This window comes from Lagenorhynchus albirostris, chromosome 2 (genome assembly GCF_949774975.1).
Source record: "Lagenorhynchus albirostris chromosome 2, mLagAlb1.1, whole genome shotgun sequence".
NCBI lineage: Eukaryota > Metazoa > Chordata > Mammalia > Artiodactyla > Delphinidae > Lagenorhynchus > Lagenorhynchus albirostris.
In genome coordinates, this window is record NC_083096.1 from 44,446,347 (window position 1) to 44,464,687 (window position 18,341).

The 18,341-nt window shown below is 37.4% G+C and overlaps 1 protein-coding gene across 1 annotated transcript in view; it reads right to left on the reverse strand.

The window, feature by feature from the left end:
• The window catches only part of HMCN1 (hemicentin 1), a 526,172-nt gene that overhangs the window by 252,007 nt on the left and 255,824 nt on the right, over positions 1 to 18,341 (reverse strand). Inside the window, exons 16-24 of the mRNA XM_060131555.1 lie at positions 18,100 to 18,294; positions 15,384 to 15,479; positions 14,085 to 14,212; positions 12,591 to 12,735; positions 8,832 to 8,944; positions 6,727 to 6,886; positions 5,930 to 6,098; positions 2,782 to 2,909; positions 679 to 951 (exon numbers count right to left, since the gene is read on the reverse strand). Of these exons, the coding sequence (XP_059987538.1) occupies positions 679 to 951; positions 2,782 to 2,909; positions 5,930 to 6,098; positions 6,727 to 6,886; positions 8,832 to 8,944; positions 12,591 to 12,735; positions 14,085 to 14,212; positions 15,384 to 15,479; positions 18,100 to 18,294 (1,407 nt within the window). The remainder of the gene's footprint in view (positions 1 to 678; positions 952 to 2,781; positions 2,910 to 5,929; positions 6,099 to 6,726; positions 6,887 to 8,831; positions 8,945 to 12,590; positions 12,736 to 14,084; positions 14,213 to 15,383; positions 15,480 to 18,099; positions 18,295 to 18,341) is intronic.

An 18,341-nucleotide genomic window follows, 5' to 3' on the forward strand; every position in this document is an offset into this window, starting at 1 on the left:
CTACTTACAGAACCGCTCACGAGAGCAGGTGTTTTACCTTTGTCACTATTTCCTCCTCACTGCCCAGATCATGACAGACGCCTGTCAGGAACTTGATAAACACCTGTTGCTTGAAGGAATAAAGATTCATCTTTTTTTTTTTTTTTTTTTTTCTGGCCGTGACACGTGGCCTGTAGGTTCTTAGTTCCCTGACCAGAGATCGAACCCATGCCCCCCTGCAGTGGAAGCTTGGAGCCCTAACCACTGGACTGCCAGGGAAGTCCCCAAGGATTAATATTTAAACCCTCAAAATAAGGCCTACATCATTACAGGGAACAGTGGACCTCGATTTCTAGGGATTAATATTGAGTGCAAATTACCACTGTGAGGTAAATCCTACTCCAACCCACTCTGCCCACAATTTCTTCCAAACCAAAAATAGGGGGTGGGGCACTTATCTAGGATTGTTTCCACTGTCTACATCATCCAGGGCAACTCCATTTTCAAAGGTAAACAGTTTTGTAATGTATAGTTTCATTTCTTTCTGGAATGATTCTCCTTTCAAAGTTAACTAGAGAGTCATAAAAGTTATATAGAAATCTTCTGAAAGTGATCCAAGACCATCCAAGACTATATATTCTGTATAGACTCCAGGGTTTTTCCCCCACTGTACAAATATTTTCCTAGGCCAAAAATCACCTTGGACATGTAGCGTTATCTCCGTCTCATCACTGCCTGCTATGTTAGTAGCGACACATGTATATATGCCAGCATCGGAGAGCACAGCTTGGTCGATGCTGAATGTTCCATCTGGATGACTAATATGCTGCAGTCCATCAACCAAAATGGCGCTTCCACCTGTAAACCAGGTGATTACAGGAAGAGGTGTCCCTTGAGCACTGCATGGAATGTCCACTCTTTGACCAACTTGGACCTTCATAACTGTAGGGCCACGCTGTATCTTTGGAGGCACTGGAAACAGCAACTCAGTATTAATAATCCAAGTTTTAAAAAATTCCTCCTTTTCTCACTTTAAATGAGAGCTCCTTACCAAGAGGCAGCATAAGACAGTGGAATAATCTCAGGATTTGGATCCAGGCTCAGGCCACTTAACTAGCTGTGTGATCTAGGGCAATTCAGTGAATTTCCTGAGGCCTGTTTCCTTGATAATCTAGGCAAAATAACCTCTTCAATACCAACACACTGCAAGGGTTATGGGAAATAATGAATATAAAACTCCTCATTCCAAACTCGAGGAAAAGTAAGCATTTAATGATGTCAGATTTCTTATAATATGTAAATAACTTAAGGTTTAAAGCCCTCTTAAATGGCAATCCAGTTAATTTCTATCATCTAAGTGAGCAAAACAAAAAGCATTTCTCTCCATGTATTCTTAGTTTTTGTTCTCTTTGTGGAAGGTTTAGCCAGACAGTACGAAATATTTCTAATAAAAGCTTTTGTTAATTTCAGAGAAGAAAATCAAGATAAAGCCTCTATTATTTCCCTTTATCTACATTCCTTCAGAAATTTAAATGAGATAATTTATCAAAACACTGGCAAGTAGTATTGCGTTCCACATACAAGCATTATGAACTATAATCAAGTTGACTCATAAGAATATGATTAGAATTTATGTACTTTACTTCCCTAGCAAACCCCATTCCTCTGTCCTTTTGTTAAGACTTAATATTTAACCAGTATATTCTAAAGGTTTTCCCTTACAACAAACTTTTAAGTTTGATAGTACAGGCATACTTTATTTTATTTTATTGTGCTTTGGTTCATCGCACTTCACAGATATTGCAATTTTTACAAATTGAAGTTTTACGGCAACCCTGCATTATCAAATGACGGTTAGCATTTTTTAGCTATAAAGTATTTTTAAATTAAGGTATGTACATTATTTTAAAAGACAGAATGCTATTGCACACTTAATGGACTACAGTACAGTGTAAGCATAACTTTTATAGGCACTGGGAAACCAAAAAATTTGTGTGACTGACTTTATTGCCATATTTGCCTCATTGAGATGGTCTGGAACTAAAACAGTAATATCTCCAAGATATGCCTGTATTATTATCATCATTTTATGAAAGAGAAAATTAAATATAGACGAGGGGAGGTAATATGCCTAATGCTAGTAAATGACAGAACTCTCATTGGATTTCATATCCCACAGTCAAGAGGACGCTACTGCAGTGACTGATCTGAGAGTGGAATCAGGTCAAAACTATTTGAGAAAATTTCTTCTGATATTTGAATGTGTGGCTTACAGCACGCGCTCACTAAGCATGTGTTGAATGAATGAGTAATTATCAATAGATAGACTATGGCAAATTGAGAGAAGAAAGCAGACTACCTAGAGAGTTTTAAAGTAGTTAAAGAATCCCAGGAGCAGAATGTTTTCAGTGGCTGAGCTCTATAAACATTGAAAATGACCATTTATATGCTATTAAGTTCTTCCTTGGGCATTCACATTCACTTCAACAAAAAGCCACCGGTCTAAACACATTTTCTTTTTTTATGGTGTATCAACAATAGTCATAAGTGACTGTAGACATCTAGGAAAATTGAGATCCAAAATTTTAATACTGTGCATCTGAGGAAAAAGGGGAGAGTTGTTTACAGATGGCAGATAAAGATTTCAGAGTAACTGAAAGGAAATCACAAGTCTCAGATTTTAGAAAATTTTTCTATAATTACTCTCTATACAATTTGAGGTTAATTATCAAAGAAACTGGGACAATAGGTCTCCCTGTGGCCAGTATATGCCATAGCATATGCCTTCATTTCAAAACTCACCGTGGACATTTAATTTAACAGACTGAGTCACGTTCCCAGCAATATTTGTGGCAACGCAAAGATACATCCCACTATCTGAAACGCGGGTCTCGGTGATCTTCATTGAACCAGAAGGAAGGAACGTGTGTCTAAAAGAAAGAAACCAGAGAGTAGACCATAAAGTATGAGGATTTAAATATCCCCTATGCAGCTACAATTCAATGTGAAATTACTACTCTGCAAGCTCTTTTTCAAACCATTCTCCCATCTATAATGTCATTTCTATATACCTTAAAAGTCAGGAATTTTCATAATTATCAAAATTGTCTTGTGTATTCTGTATGATGTTCTTACAAATACCAAAATCAGTTTTCTTTTACATTTAAATCTAATGTAAGGGCCTGACATCGTCAAATAATTGTACATCTCTCTGCTTTGCTAAGTTGCAACTTTACAAAGCAAATGTATAGTTTAATAAACTTTAAATATACTCTGAACACATTATTGCTTTTTTCTACAATGCTTCATTTAAAAGTTTAGTATCCTAAAATAAAGGCAAAAAAGTACATATGCCATTCTCAGATATATACTGAATATATTCCTCTTATATAGTTAGGTAAACCAGATCTACATATAAAAATGTTATTATGTTAATTGTGCTAAAATAGCTTTAACAGGGAGGGGGTCAAATAGACCTACTTACTATCAAGATTTCTCGTAAGCTAAGACAAATAAAGTGTGCTATGGGCCCAGAGACAGACAAATAGATAAACAGTTAAAGATGGAACCCCCCCTTCAAAAAAAAGACTTAAGCATGTATGAGAACTCAACATGTAATATGCAATATCAGAGGTGGTGTTACAAAAAGTCAGGAAAGGACTGATTATTCCAAAATGGTGTTGGGCAAGTGGCTCTCCACGTGGGAAAAATAAATAAATAAAATTAGAGCACTACCGAATACCACACACAAAATAAAAATTCAGATGTATTAAAATCCAAAATGTGAAAACAAACTTAAAAATTGCAATAAAACATTGGAGTTCTGTTTATGATCTTCCTAAAGCAGAAATCTAAAAAAATAATAGATTAACACCTTGAGCTACATAGAAATTTTTAAATTCTGTACACCAGACACCATACATAAACCTGAAAGGCTAGGAGTAGACCGAGAGAAGATATTTTCAACACGTACAACAAACAAAGGATTGTTATTGAGAACAAAAACCAAATTTCTACATTCAATAAGAAAAAGAGAAACAACTCACCAGAACATTGCAGCAGGTTTAAAGAGGCAATTCACAGATAACACAAATGGCCAACAAACAAGGGAAAACATTCCAGGCTCACTAGAGTTCAGTCACGTGAAAAGTAAGACAGTTGCAAGACACCATTTCACATCCAGACGAATGGCAAAAAATTTTAAGTCAGTCAACACCATGCACTGATTATAATGTGGCAAAAGGTACACTTATATTCTGTTGATGGAAGGTAAATCAGGATTGCCCCTTCAGAAGGCAGTTAAGCACGGTCTACAAAGGTGAAAACAGTAATTCATTCTAACTAGAAATTGGGCTTCTAGGTACAAGTCGCAAAGAAACATGCATATGCATACAAAGAGAGATATAAAAAGATATTCCCTGATGGGCTTCCCTGGTGGCGCAGTAGTTGAGAGTCCGCCTGCCGATGCAGGGGACACGGGTTCGTGCCCCGCTCCGGGAAGATCCCACATGCCGCGGAGCGGCTGGGCCCGTGAGCCATGGCCGCTGAGCCTGCGCGTCCGGAGCCTGTGCTCCGCAACGGGAGAGGCCACAGCGGGGAGCGGCCCGCGTACCGCAAAAAAAAAAAAAAAAAAGATATTCCCTGAAAAGCCGTTTCTAAAACCAAGAAAAAGAAAAGAAGAAAATGTAGAAAGACAAAACAAACAAGAACATGAATGTCCATACACAGGGAAATGTATAAATAAAATGTAGAATATGTATATGGTAGTTAAAATGAATAAACTGAATATATGTATAAAATGGCTAAATGTTGACTCAATAAAGCAAGCAGTAGAATAATAATATAGAACATGTTACAATGGTAAATTGAAAACAAGTACACAAAACAAAATTAAAAATAGAGAAAACAATATTCTATACTATTTAAGGATGTATGCATAGGATATACACCAAGTCTGTGTCAGTGTTTGTGCCCCTGGGAAGGGAGAAAAGAGATTATGACTGAGGAGGGGAACAATGAAACTTCAACTTTATCTGAAATGTGGTATTTCTTCTATTCAAAAATATTCGAGGCAAATATTTTTTCAAACAAATAGTAAAGTAGTTCTTAATTGTTTACTTTTTTTCTCACCAGTGGTAGGGAAACTACTGTGGCATGAATTTATAGCTTCATAACCATACATCAACAAGTCTAACAGACAATAGCTAGAGACTGTAATTCTTATTCCGCCAGTAACTTCTGGCATGATGTTGAGTTAAAACAGTAATTGCTACCATTCTTTGAGAAACAGAGACGGGATATGGAATGTACATTATCTTATATCATCCTTTCAGGTATTATACCCATTTTATAAACAAGAAATCTGAGGTTCAAAGAGGCCCACTGAAAAAAACTGCCTAAGTTTCAGGTAAGCTTTAAGTGGTGGAGGTAAATTAAAACTCACATCAGCATGGCAACAAAGGTTGCGCTCTTAAGGGCTCTGGCATTCTGCTTTCCACGTCACTTAGCCTATCAAATATGTTGTTTCAGTGGGCCTTTATTTGTATAAGGGTTTAAGTTCAATCAAGAAGATTTTTACAAAGTCATCTAATGAAAGTCAAATCCTAGATATTAGAGAATGTATTGTGTTTTATTGCTCATCTGGGATTACTGGAATTTTATACTATGCCCTTTGTGCTAACCAGGATCTACATACAAATCCACTCCATTTTCATAACTACCTTGTAGAATGCACCAGTGGGAAATTATGTCAAAGCTGGGTGTTAGCATTTCTGCTATTAAAGAATGACTTAGAAGGTATATATATTTTCTGTAGGCTCGAATGTACGTGTAAATTATCTCAAATTTAAAAGTTTTTTTTTTTTTGAGACATTTGAAAACCTGAACAAGTACAGTCACCTGTCCCAAGAGATTATGTTTCACATGTTTCGATTCATCCCAGGTCCCCTACCTTGGAGAGAATGGCGAGATGAGCTGGGTTTCTTTGGCCCAGGTAATTATGGGTGGGGGTAAGCTCTTCACTTCACATGGAAGTGTCACCTCTACCCCTGCAAGGACTGAGATCTCAACAGGCTTATCCTGGGACAGTCCTCGTTGATCTCCGAACACTCTGGGCCTTACTAAAACAAACACAAGTTTTGAAAGGGAAACAGTACATTGAAAACAAAGCACACTTTAATTCACACTAAAATGGGGACTACTAATATTCTTCAGTAATTTGCAAAAAGATGCTGTTTGTTCCAAAGTCTCAGGACGTATCTAAAGCTTTCCATTAACACACATCGTGAGAGCTTAAAGGAAAAGGACTAGAAAGTTTTCCTTTTTAGCTCCTTCTTTCAGAACACAATGCAGAGGTCGGCTGAAATGCCCTTCTGGAATCTAGCATCTGTAAAAGCAACCCCTCAAGGCAGAGCACTAACCAAGATATAGCTGAGGTTTGGCTTTGTTTTAACTAAGTTTTAACTAAGTGGTGTTTCTAAAGAGGGTTGGGTGACATAAGCGTACTCCTTGGGAAAACACCATAAAATTTTTCCGAAAGGCTATACAATTCCTCTCCCTTTAAATCAAAATCTAAGTAGAGGAGATGTTGGTTGGCAGGAAAAATGCATTTTTTGTACAAAACTATAAACTTGGAAAAGCAGTTCACTTTAGGGGTACAGCCCTCTAGTAACATTATTTGGGAGAGAAATGTGAGTTTTGGCAGACAGACAGCGTCAAAGAAAAACATTCCTCCCCGAGGGCTCTCACCATAGACAGTCAGCTGCACTTTCCTTTTGGCGTATCCGGCTGCATTGGTGGCGGTGCAGACGTACTCCCCGCTCTCCTCACCTCCAGGGGACACCACATATAGACTTCCGTCAGCCCCTGCGGAAAACTTAGCACCGCTGGTGGAAATCCGCTCGCCCTTCTGCAAAACAGCACAGAGCAAAAAGTGTTTTTTAAGATAATAAAGGAGTGACTTAATGTCTGGAAGAAAAGAGAGGAAGAAAAAAATCTCTAAAGGGGAAAATACTAGATTGAAAGAATGCTAATTTGAAGAAAGCTCTTTGTAAGAAATATTAAACAAACAATGCAAAGGTGACATTTCTTCATACCAAACTAGATCCCCTTCATTCCAAAGCTACTTAAAAGTGGAGGGGATGGGGTTTCTCTGGTGGCGCAATGGTTGAGAGTCCGCCTGCCGATGCAGGGGACACGGGTTCGTGCCCCGCTCCGGGAAGATCCCACATGCCGCGGAGCGGCTGGGCCCGTGAGCCATGGCCGCTGAGCCTGCGCGTCCGGAGCCTGTGCTCCGCAACGGGAGAGGCCACAACAGTGAGAGGCCCATGTACCGCCATAAAAAAAAAAAGAAAAAAAAAAAGTGGAGAGCATGAGGTAGCAGCAGATGGGATGAGTGTTTGTTTATGCTAAGCCAGGTACCGTTTTGAGCACTTCACATGAATTAATTATGTTAATGCTCACAACAATCTTATGAGTAGGAACTACTACAACCCGTTTTACAGATGACAGCATTAAATCTGGGGGCTTGGCAGAGTAACTTGCCCAGGGCCAAACAGTCAGTCAGTGGTAGAACTGGAACTCGAACCCAGGCAGGCAGGCTTGGGGGCCTAAACTCTTAACTTCTGTGCATGATCCCAGCTCAAAGGCCATCGTGTAAAGAAGATTTCATTTTTACATTTCCCTAAAACGCATTAAGCTTCTACTCAGTACCAGAGACTGTGCAGTTTGGGGGATCCGCTTCACCACCATATTTTTGTGCCCAGGATGCAGAAATCTTAATCTTTCAATTTAATTTACGGATGTCAAAACCAACTTCTCTATATTTCAGAGATTTTTAGAAGTATAAAATTAGATGTTATGACAAAATACTTTGGTTGTGACCCTAAATATACAAACGCCATATTTCATTATTATGCCACCATTTTATATTACTTTCTCTCTACCAGATTTAATCTACAGAAAATATGCCACCTTCATGGCTGTTGAAAGATGGAAAGGACTTCCTCAGGAAATGGAAGAAGGAAGTCCTTCTTTCCTCACTGCAAGAACATAAGGAAAAGCCAGAGAACTTCACGACAGGGATACTGAGGGGGATAAATGAGTTCATCTATGTGTCTTATTTTGGCTTCCAGAAGAGCAGAGTCCTAGATAAAGATTTGGAGTCAGGAAGTTTACTTGGAAAGTGATTCCCAGGGGCTTGAAGAGGACAGTTGGAAAGTGAGGCAAGAAGGAAGGAAAGCTAATAAAGGGTTTCACTGCCCTGGTTTCCTCCGTGGCTGGGCTTACAAGCTCAGTGTGCTCGGGGCCTTCTGAGAAACTATGTAGATGCACCCCAGAAGGATTTTTCTGATAGATGAGAAGTGGGACATTTATATGGGACACCTCCCTCTCCCAGGATTTAATGTTCTTGTACTCCCTGACCACTCAGCAGGCTAAGTGGCGTTGTGGGGTTTTGGAGAAAGCCCTGAGTCCCCAAACTAGAGAGGTACATGCATGAAGAGTGACCCTGGCAGAGACCATGGAGCAGTCCACCAGAGCTGAGCTTAAGTCAAAAGGGTTTAGGGGATGTGGCAAGGAGTAAAAGAGGATCTGCTACAACATGTGAAGTGCTTAGAAAAGTCCCCGGTGCAAAGAATGTGCTGCATTAGTGTTCACTGTTGTGTTAATACTATTTAAGCATCAAGTAGTTGAATGAACTAAGGACATTTTAAGGTCCCTTCTAAGACGTATGACTATGGGTTTTCCTTTCTGTAAGGTTCTATGGTACAGTGACAAGTTCCATGTATGAAAATATTCAAATATTGTTGTAGCAACACATATTATTAACAAACATCACTAGATACGTCATTTACCTTGGACCAGATGATAGATGGTTTGGGGATTCCACTTGCCTTGCATGGTAAAGTTACTGGAATGCCTTCAATGGTACTGAGTACCTGCTGTCCATGCTGAATGGTTGGCAGAACTGGAAAAGGAAGCAATATGCAGAATTTGAGCACCCGTCCTTCCATTTAGCCTCACAAGTTTAAAGTTGAACATTTTCAGGATATACGAATATTTCTAAAAACTAGCAAAGACAACCTTTTCTGTTAGAAACGTATGGCAATTTGTAAGGGAGTGTAATAAAGTAAATAAAATAGTTGCAATCTGAAGAATTTAATAAACACTTAAAATCAAGTAGTAAATTAAGTTGATTTTCCTAACAAAAATAAGAGAGAACTGAAGGAAATCGTATTTTCAGGAAATTCAAGCTAGAACTACAGAGTTACACACTTAACATATCTTACACCATTCTCCATTACCCCGTTAAGCTGCAGTGAGCTGACTTAACCTCACCTCCAGAGAAATGGACTGTTTAACCACTACAGATTAAATACCTGTCTATACACAAGAATCACTTAGCAAGCTACTAAATTTAACCTCGAAAATAGAATCTATTTTCGTAAAAGGAATTCAAAAGTAAAGCTTGAAAGGCCTCAGGAGTTTACATTTAAAAGTCTAAAATACAAGATTTTAAGTCTATATATACATATATTTTTTTGCGGTAGGCGGGCCTCTCACTGTTGTGGCCTCTCCCGTTGTGGAACACAGGCTCCAGACGCGCAGGCTCAGCGGCCATGGCTCACGGGCCCAGCCGCTCTGCGGCATGTGGGATCTTCCCGGACCGGGGCACGAACCCACGTCCCCTGAATCGGCAGGCGGACTCTCAACCACTGTGCCACCAGGGAAGCCCAGTCAATATTTTTCACTAAGAATGCATATCTTTTGACTTTAGAAAGCAACTAAAGAATTGACATTATATGATTGGAAGCAAAAGGAAAGGGAAGACTTCATCATTCTATTCTGTATATATCTGTTCATCATAACCAACTTGCATACAAAAAATTATCAATACTCAATGTTCTCAAAATAAAGAATTTGATTAAAGAAGCTCCCAGGGACTTCCCTGGTGGTCCAATGTTAAAGAATCTGCCTTCCAATGCAGGGGACACGGGTTCCATCCCTGATCAAGGAACTAAGATCCCACATGCCACAGGGCAACTAAGCCCACGTGCCACAACTACTGAGCCCGGGTGCCTCAACTAGAGAGAAGCCTGTGTGCCACAAACTACAGAGCCCATGCATTCTGGAACCCACGCACCACAACTAGAGAAGAGAAAACCTGCACACCACAGCTAGAGAGAAGCCCGCGCTCCACAACGAAGAGCCTGTGCACTGCAACAAAAGATCCCGCATGCCTCAACGAGGATCCTGCATGCCACAACTAAGACCCGACGCAGCCAAAAAAAATTAATTAATTAATTAATTAAATAATAAATCTTAAAAAAAAAAAAAGCTCCCATACGTGAAAGTACCTAACACAGCACAAGGAACGTAATGAAAGCCCAATATATACCAGGAATTTCCTTTCCTTCCCCCAGAAAGATGAGACTGGAGCTGTTCCCTAGAGCTCAAGCACTCACTGTGGCTCTTGTTTTTAAGTCAAATTTCTCTAGAATTATCCCAGCTACCCTGGAGTAGAAGTTTGCCAGAACAAGAGAAACCAGAGACCTCAGTGCAAAAGCTTCCTTTTGAAAGGCTTAGATGAGCTTTGCTACATCCTTGTATTTTCCTAAGGCTGGGATTATTCTTTAGATCATATCTTCTTAAAGAATTGGCAGTAAATTCCCAGCCATAGACAAGAATGTCAGGCTACTCTCTAAAGTGAGAAATTTAATTTCCAGAATCATCATGGAATAGTCAACTTTCAACTTTGCTGTCATTTTATGGCAACATGGAATAAGCCATTTTCTTAAATACATATTCAGTTAGACAGCTATAAAGGCAAGTGGCAAATTTAGGCAACGGTTTTCAAATCTGATGACATTTGAGTATGGAAGAGTTTTTCTTTCCAGATTGTCAATCTATGTAAATCAACGTGACAATTAAATAGTTTGTCATTTTAATTTGCACTTATTTATATGGGCATTCGTTAATTCAATTCTTCTAAGAATTCTTTGAGAGCCTTTGATTTACAATGTGGTGTTAATTTCTACTGTACAGCAAAGTGACTCAGTTATACATATATATATATATATATATATACATATACATTCTTTTTTTAATATTCTTTTCCATTATGGTTTATCTCAGGATATAATAAATACTCTTAAAAGTGGAGAGGCAGAGTGATGAAATTAACATAAATACAGAGGTATACAGAATTTGTGATACTGGATCACATCCAACTCAAAGGCAAATCTGTCCTCTAAATAGCTGTTTGGTTTAGTTCATGTCAAATGCTGGGTTAATTTTTCTTAATCTTATTAACTAAATCAGTTACTCATTTTGGCCTAAGATGGATGAAACGATGTTGTGAAACGACCTTTTAAACTTTTAACTGTTAAAACTTTTTGCATCTTGATAAACCACATCATTGGTTCGTCTGTCTTCTCCATACTCCTCGGATCTGGCGGACATCACAACTAATCATGTCACTCTTTCACCCAAGTGAAAATTTATATCAGAATTCTTCTCAACACAATATCCTAGGCAGTTGCTAGATGCCAAAGGGAGATGACATGAATGCATTTCTACCGTAGATTCTCAAACTGGTCCATAAGCACCCTCCGCAAAATGTATGGACTGATCTTCTTTAAAAAATAGTTAAACACAGCTATACCCAATTTGACATTATGTATTTACTCAACTAATTTAATGTTACTTTGGTATTTCTTCAAGAATATCTCACATAATGTTGGTGGAGATTGGTACAAGATTGGTACAGGACTGAAAGAGGTAGAAGACGCTATTTACAATGAGAAGCACACATTAAAAAGATGTCCCGTATCCAGTGAAAATTTCAACAGAACAAGCAAAATTTGGAAATTACTGGATTCTCCAATCCAGGCCCTAAAAAAGACTGAATCAACTACTAAAAATAAATGTTCTATTCTACTTTTATCCCTGTACACAGAGCTAGTTTTTAATACGACGCTTTAAAAAGCAAAGTCTTTAAAGGAGATATACAAAAGAAGTGACGACAATTTCTTAAGCTATGAAGCTGTTATTTATTGAGATGTAAAAAGTTGGTAACGGTTACTCACGAATGGAAAAAAGATGGTTTCTGGATTTTTTTATTTGTGACCTTTAAGTTATTTAACACGCAAAAAGACTGTTTGGAGCACATGAAGTGGCCTTTAGAAAAGTTTAGGTCATTTCTAGCGAACACACAAAGGGGTCATTAGTAAGAAAATGCTTCTGGCAGGATCCGAGAAGAGGCAGTTTTGATGGCACAGCAAGTTCAGCTTTCCTGAAATTAAAATGTCCTTTTAAACATAACTCTTTGAGAGCTGAGTTCACTTTATCAATTAAGAAACCACTTACAAAAGCCCCTGGAGAGACTCAGCAAGTGACTCCCAATAATGTCCTTTTGTATATACAGAAAAGGGAAATCTGGAAACAGGCTTAACAATGTAAATATTGTTCAAGAAATAAGGCTTTTTGTTAAGAATAACAATTAGGAAAGATATCTGCTTCTTAAAACTAGAAGAACAGAGTTATTTGATTTAAAGATATGAACCCAGCTTTGAACATGGTTTGGAAAGAATTATGATGGGTGCGCCTCTTACCATGCACGTCCACAGTGGTAGTTTTGCTAGTGGTTCCAGCAACATTACTGGCCACACAAGTATACTCGCCCCCGTCCTGCAGCCGAGCTCTTTCAACATGGAGACTCCCGTCACTGCGTACAGTGATGTAAGGATTTTGGACCAACTTGAAGGAAAAAAAAAAAGTCATTTTTAATTAAACAGGCAATATTGTGTAAGCCCAAACCAGATCTGCTTTCTTCTCCAACTGGGTTATTAAATGTGTTATAAAATAACAAAATATTTTAACACCCTTAAGTGAAAAATGATGAGAATAAAATGTTACCAAGAGTAGCATCAATTGTATGTCACTGTGATATACCACCAAAAATTCTACCCACTGACATCTGTCAGAATTATGCACATATTGGAAAGGGAAAGAAATAGAAACAACACTAATTCCCTGTTTCTGTAATTTTTATTATCACGAAGGACCCAAATTTCACTTTTACTTTTGGCTTAATTTGTTCTTTTTCAAGAAGGCTTTACTACCACTTCCAAGCCATCTGACATTTTCATTCTGGCAAACAGGCATCATTCAAGCTGAGAGAATGTGACTTAATCTCAACATGCACCCTTTTCAGTGACAGATACAAATAATATTAGAGGGCAATGTATGATATAGGAACTGCATGAGAGAAGGCTGACAACGGTTTCCGTTAAGAATCATCACCTCTAACTCTGTAACATTTATGCATTTTGTTCGATCATAGGGTACTTTAGTGCTCAAACAGTATCATCCAATGTTATAAGGGCATTTATTATTGAGTGAGGTGCACTCATTTTTCTCAGGTTTTTATGCAAATACAAACAATTTTACATCTTATCCCATGGAATCAATTCACTTTTAATTGGTACTTCAATAAGGGAGTAAGTCTAAATACTCTGGAAAATGGAAGGAAAAATGCTCTGGACTAGGTGAAAATTTATTGCTATAGATAGCATGTTTACAGAATAATTCCTTACAACCGTGAAAATTTTTCGCATTCCTTCATAATCAAAAGTTATGCATTGAAAAATGACACAAAGTAGATCCACATTTTAAAATAGTTCACAATAAAAGAACGTTTGACGATAACAATAAAGATTAATATATAAAATGAAAGAATGTTATGAGAATATTAACATTTTATTATGTCCTGTAAAGAAGGATATAAAATATTTAAATCCTATGGGAAAAAACTTCATACTTGCTTCAGTTATTACATATTCTGAAGAGTTTACTAGTTACAAAATTATAAAAATTACACCATTGACTATTTCTCCATCATATTAATTTCAAAATAATATGAACTGCATAAACATGTTAATACTGAAGAAAAGTTTTGGTACACTTAAAAAATATATGTTTGTATATTTATTACATTAAAATTTCAATGTTTGGAATACATTGCCTCTTACACAAGAGGCAATATATGAATATGAATTCATATTACACCAGAGGAATATGAATGCATGGATTTAAAATGTTCTTACCATGGCTGAGTTCTTAATCCACCGACGTTCTGGAATGGGATTTCCAGCCAATAGAACACAAGGCAAAGTCAGCTGCTGTCCTTCAATTACACTGGTCACTGAAGGGCTGATTCCGATGAGTGGAGCAACTAAATCAGAGAGAGAACACAGGCACTGTCAATGCTATTTCATCCAAAGGAAAGCAAACTCTTTTATAGGCAAAGATGACTACTAATTATGCTATTAGAAATGGAGTTTTCAAGAACAAGATTTTTAAATGTACATGGGTATGAATTGGAAGATAGAGATAAAGGACCCTTCTAAGCAGAGGGAATGGCAAGAGGACAGGTAATAGCAAAGAAGCAGAGAAAGTAAAAAAGAATAAGTCTGTGGCATGAAAGGGCAGAAAAGTCAAGCCAAGAAATTTGCAATGTATTCAAATGGAGAGTGACTGAAAGCATGGATAAATAGAAGAGTGGAATCATCAGAACCATTTTCAGGAAATATCAATCTGAGAACTTACCGGACAAGGAAAAAGTGGAAGGGATGAGATTAGTGAGGAGGCTGTCATAACAGCTCAGGCAAATAAAATGAGGTGGACTCTTAGATGGAAATCAGGGAAGTAATTCTACATAAATCAAAGCAAAATCTCTAAGAGAGTCTTCTTGGGAAATTTAAATATACGTAGATGAATTAAGGGAGATACATAAAGAAAATTTTATAGAAGTGTATTAATGAGATTTAAAAATCACAATAAATGGTGTAATAATTTAAACAATGTAGGACTAGTGCATAAATAGAATTCCAAGGAATAGACATAAGATTATAAATTTAGCATGTGACCAAATGGGTATTTTACTCAGTGGGAAGAGAACATGCAATAAAAATATTAAAACAAGTGTCTTACTACTTGGAAATAATTGATATTATATTCTTACTTCATATCATACACAGACATAATTCCATGTGGACTAAAATAATAAGTGTAAAGAAAAGAACTAGAAAAGCACACCACCACAACATGTGTGTGTGTTGTGTGTGTGTGTGTGTGTACTCATACTTAAGACTTAAATGAATTTATTCAATTGACCTTCATTTCTTCAAATGAAAGATAAGGAGCTTGAAGAGGATGATCTCTATTTCCAGTTCTAACATCATGAAATATGAAATAGGGTGGGGAGAAGGAAGGCTAATGTAGTAATCAGATGTTTACCTGGGTTTTTTTTTGTTTGTTTTTAATGGTACAGGCAAGAGATGACGTACTAAGAGGAGTCTGATGTTTTCAAAAAGTGTGGTGTCTAAGTACTTAATTGATCTTACCAAGTCCTGTCACTGTTACTGTTGCCTGGGACTGGATCTTTCCAAACTGGTTTTCAGCTTCACAAATATATGTTCCTTTATCACTTGCCCATAAGTCTAAAAAGAAGAGATTATTTACTCATTCAACATCATCTGTGGAGCATTAACTATGTGCCAGGCACCGTGCTTGTGATCTGGTAGTTCCCATTCTAGGGGAGGAGACATACCTTGAAAGCAACAATCGTACCACAGTGTGATGACTGCTCTGATTTGAGCTTCAGACAATGAGCTATGGGGGCACAGAGACAGAAGTGACTGATGGCACAAGGAGGAGTTCGGGAAGGATTCACATAGGAGGTAATACCTAAGCTGTACCTGAAACAGTAGGTAGAACAGAGGAAGGGCAGTCCAAACCTAATGGGCTGCAAAGGCAAGAGCATGACTTGAAAAATCATGGTCTGTTCAAAGAATGGAAAGCTGCAGTACCACCCTGGGGGCGTTTGGAGGTTTCCAGGGGAGATTGCTTTCATTGGTCCAATGATCAGGGGAGTCTACTGGCAAAAACTAGGGAGACGATGCATGGGGGGGGGATTCACGAAAGGAACAATATCCCAGGTTCACCAAGACTTTTGAAGGCCCCACTGGAAATTCATGGATGTGATGACTTTGTTTATAATTATTTGAGCCTACAACCTAATTCTGTATAAGTGGAAGAAAGAAAGAACTCTTTCAAGAATTGCCCACCATTTCAGAAAATCACTTCACCAGCCTGGAGTTTTTGAGTCATCAATCCCATATTTCTGTATCAGTCTACATTTTAGCTCTCAAATTCATGGTGATATACATAACATGTATACATATTGTATGAGCATTGCCAGAGTATTATCTATTTAAATACATATTATTTTAATAAAAATTACTTTCCTTTGTTTTCCTTTGTACTATATTTTGCATGTTAAAATAATTTTTATTATGTACGTTGATCAAATACATAGAATTTTCAGAATAATAAAAAGGATATTTATAAAATAAATACTAGGATGAGGATCGCTGGGTTACAGGCCGTGTGGGCACAGTCAGGAGCCTGAAGATGAAGGGGTAGCCTGGTGCCTTATAAAACAGCAAAGTTTTACCTTAGGAGCAACTGGGGAGTCAAGAGAAGATTTTTAAATAGGGGATTGATCGTCACCTTTGCAACTATCTTAACTAAAATAGGCACAGTTTAATCTATTGATAAGACATTGGCAGAGAAAAACACAGCTTTCCATCATGAATAGTTCCATACTATCCCAAATAAAGAGCAGTGACCAAGTTTCTACTCTGTTAACCACATGTATATAACTGCAGAACTGCATCTGGTAAGCACAGTGTTCACTCTCAAAATTAGCAAACATTCATTTGCCAAGGAAAGCTCAGCAAATCACCTAGTTAATAAGTTATACATTGTTTCTAACCAAGATAGTCTCCATATTATCAACTCGGGCTAATTTCTGTAGAAATACAAAATACCAGTGAGAGCTAAGTTTCTCATCACTAGTTTCCTTTTAGATGATTTAGTTTGAACAACTGGGCAACCATCGGTGAATACACTGCCCTCCTTTATTCTTACTTTTCTTTCATTTCTGCTAACTGATTTGTTTTCAGGTCTCATTTGTTCCCTCTGGGTTGTTTCTCATCACCACCATCACCCTACCTACATGATCCTCCCCATTCTTCCCTCCCGCTCCTGTCTCCTCATATCCTGCAGGGGAGCTGTTCTGAAACAGTACTGTCACATGCCTTTTCGTGCCTATGAAGCTTGGGGGTCTATTTTCTACCTCACCAACTACATTTCTTCACCTGCACATTTCAGTTCCTGCACAATCTGACCCAATCTAATGAGTAATTCTGGTAGGTACCATCCACTCAGACAGTAGATTGTAAAATGCCTGAGTGAGGAACCCCATATTTGACTTCTGTCTTCACCTGGCACAGAGCTGTAAGCACTTGTAATTAGACAGTTTAATTTGTATTGAAAGTTTAAGTGGCTAATGCACATTTAATATTGTTAATAAACATGAAAATCACTTATTGGGGGCTTTCTACAAAATACCCTAAAAATGCAATTTTATTAAAAAAAAATCAATTAATCATCTAAATGTTTTTACTCCTCTGGTGCCAGTATCCAACTATTCTTAACAATATTTGAAAGAGTACTAAGGGTTTACAAATATCTGAATGCTTAATAGCTTACAGGTAAAAGTTTGGGATGATGGCATATTTGACTTTTTAAAAAATGTTTTGCTCCAGATAGATATAGCTTTTAATCAAAAATTTTTGATAGTGTATAGTGTCCCTATGATGTGGTTATGTATTCTTGGCCCAAAATTAACATTAACTAACTACTAGTAATATTTTACCTTTCTATACAACAGGTGGTACAAGAGTCAATAAAATGTGATTACTTATCCACCTACAGGCCCAGGAGACTCTATTTGCAATAAGAAACAGTGAGATATGAAGAAAGTCATATTGCTTCATAAATCTATATGATATAGTAATGACATAAAATTGAATAAAATGTTATTCATTTATGACAATTCCTAGATATGAGTTCAGTATTATTTTAAAATGAAATGCAACAAACAAAATATGTTGGCACGATTAATTCACTATTTTAAACATAGCAACACCTATGTATAAAAAATGTATAATTTATATGTATATATTTGTATAAAATATATTTCCTTTAACCTACTTGAAATAAAGAGAGCTCCTGTTCTTAGCTGGCTGATGGAACTCACTGAAAAAGGTCTTGAGTAGATGGGCATGTTGTCTAATCTTCGCCATTTAACCTTTGGTTCTGGATAACCCTGGACATAGCAAGGTAATGTCACATTTGAGCCAATTTCCATAGACACATCAGCAGGTTCTTGTATAAAAACTGGAGGTGCTAGAAGATATTTAAAATGAAAAAAAGTGGTCATTGGTATAGTATAC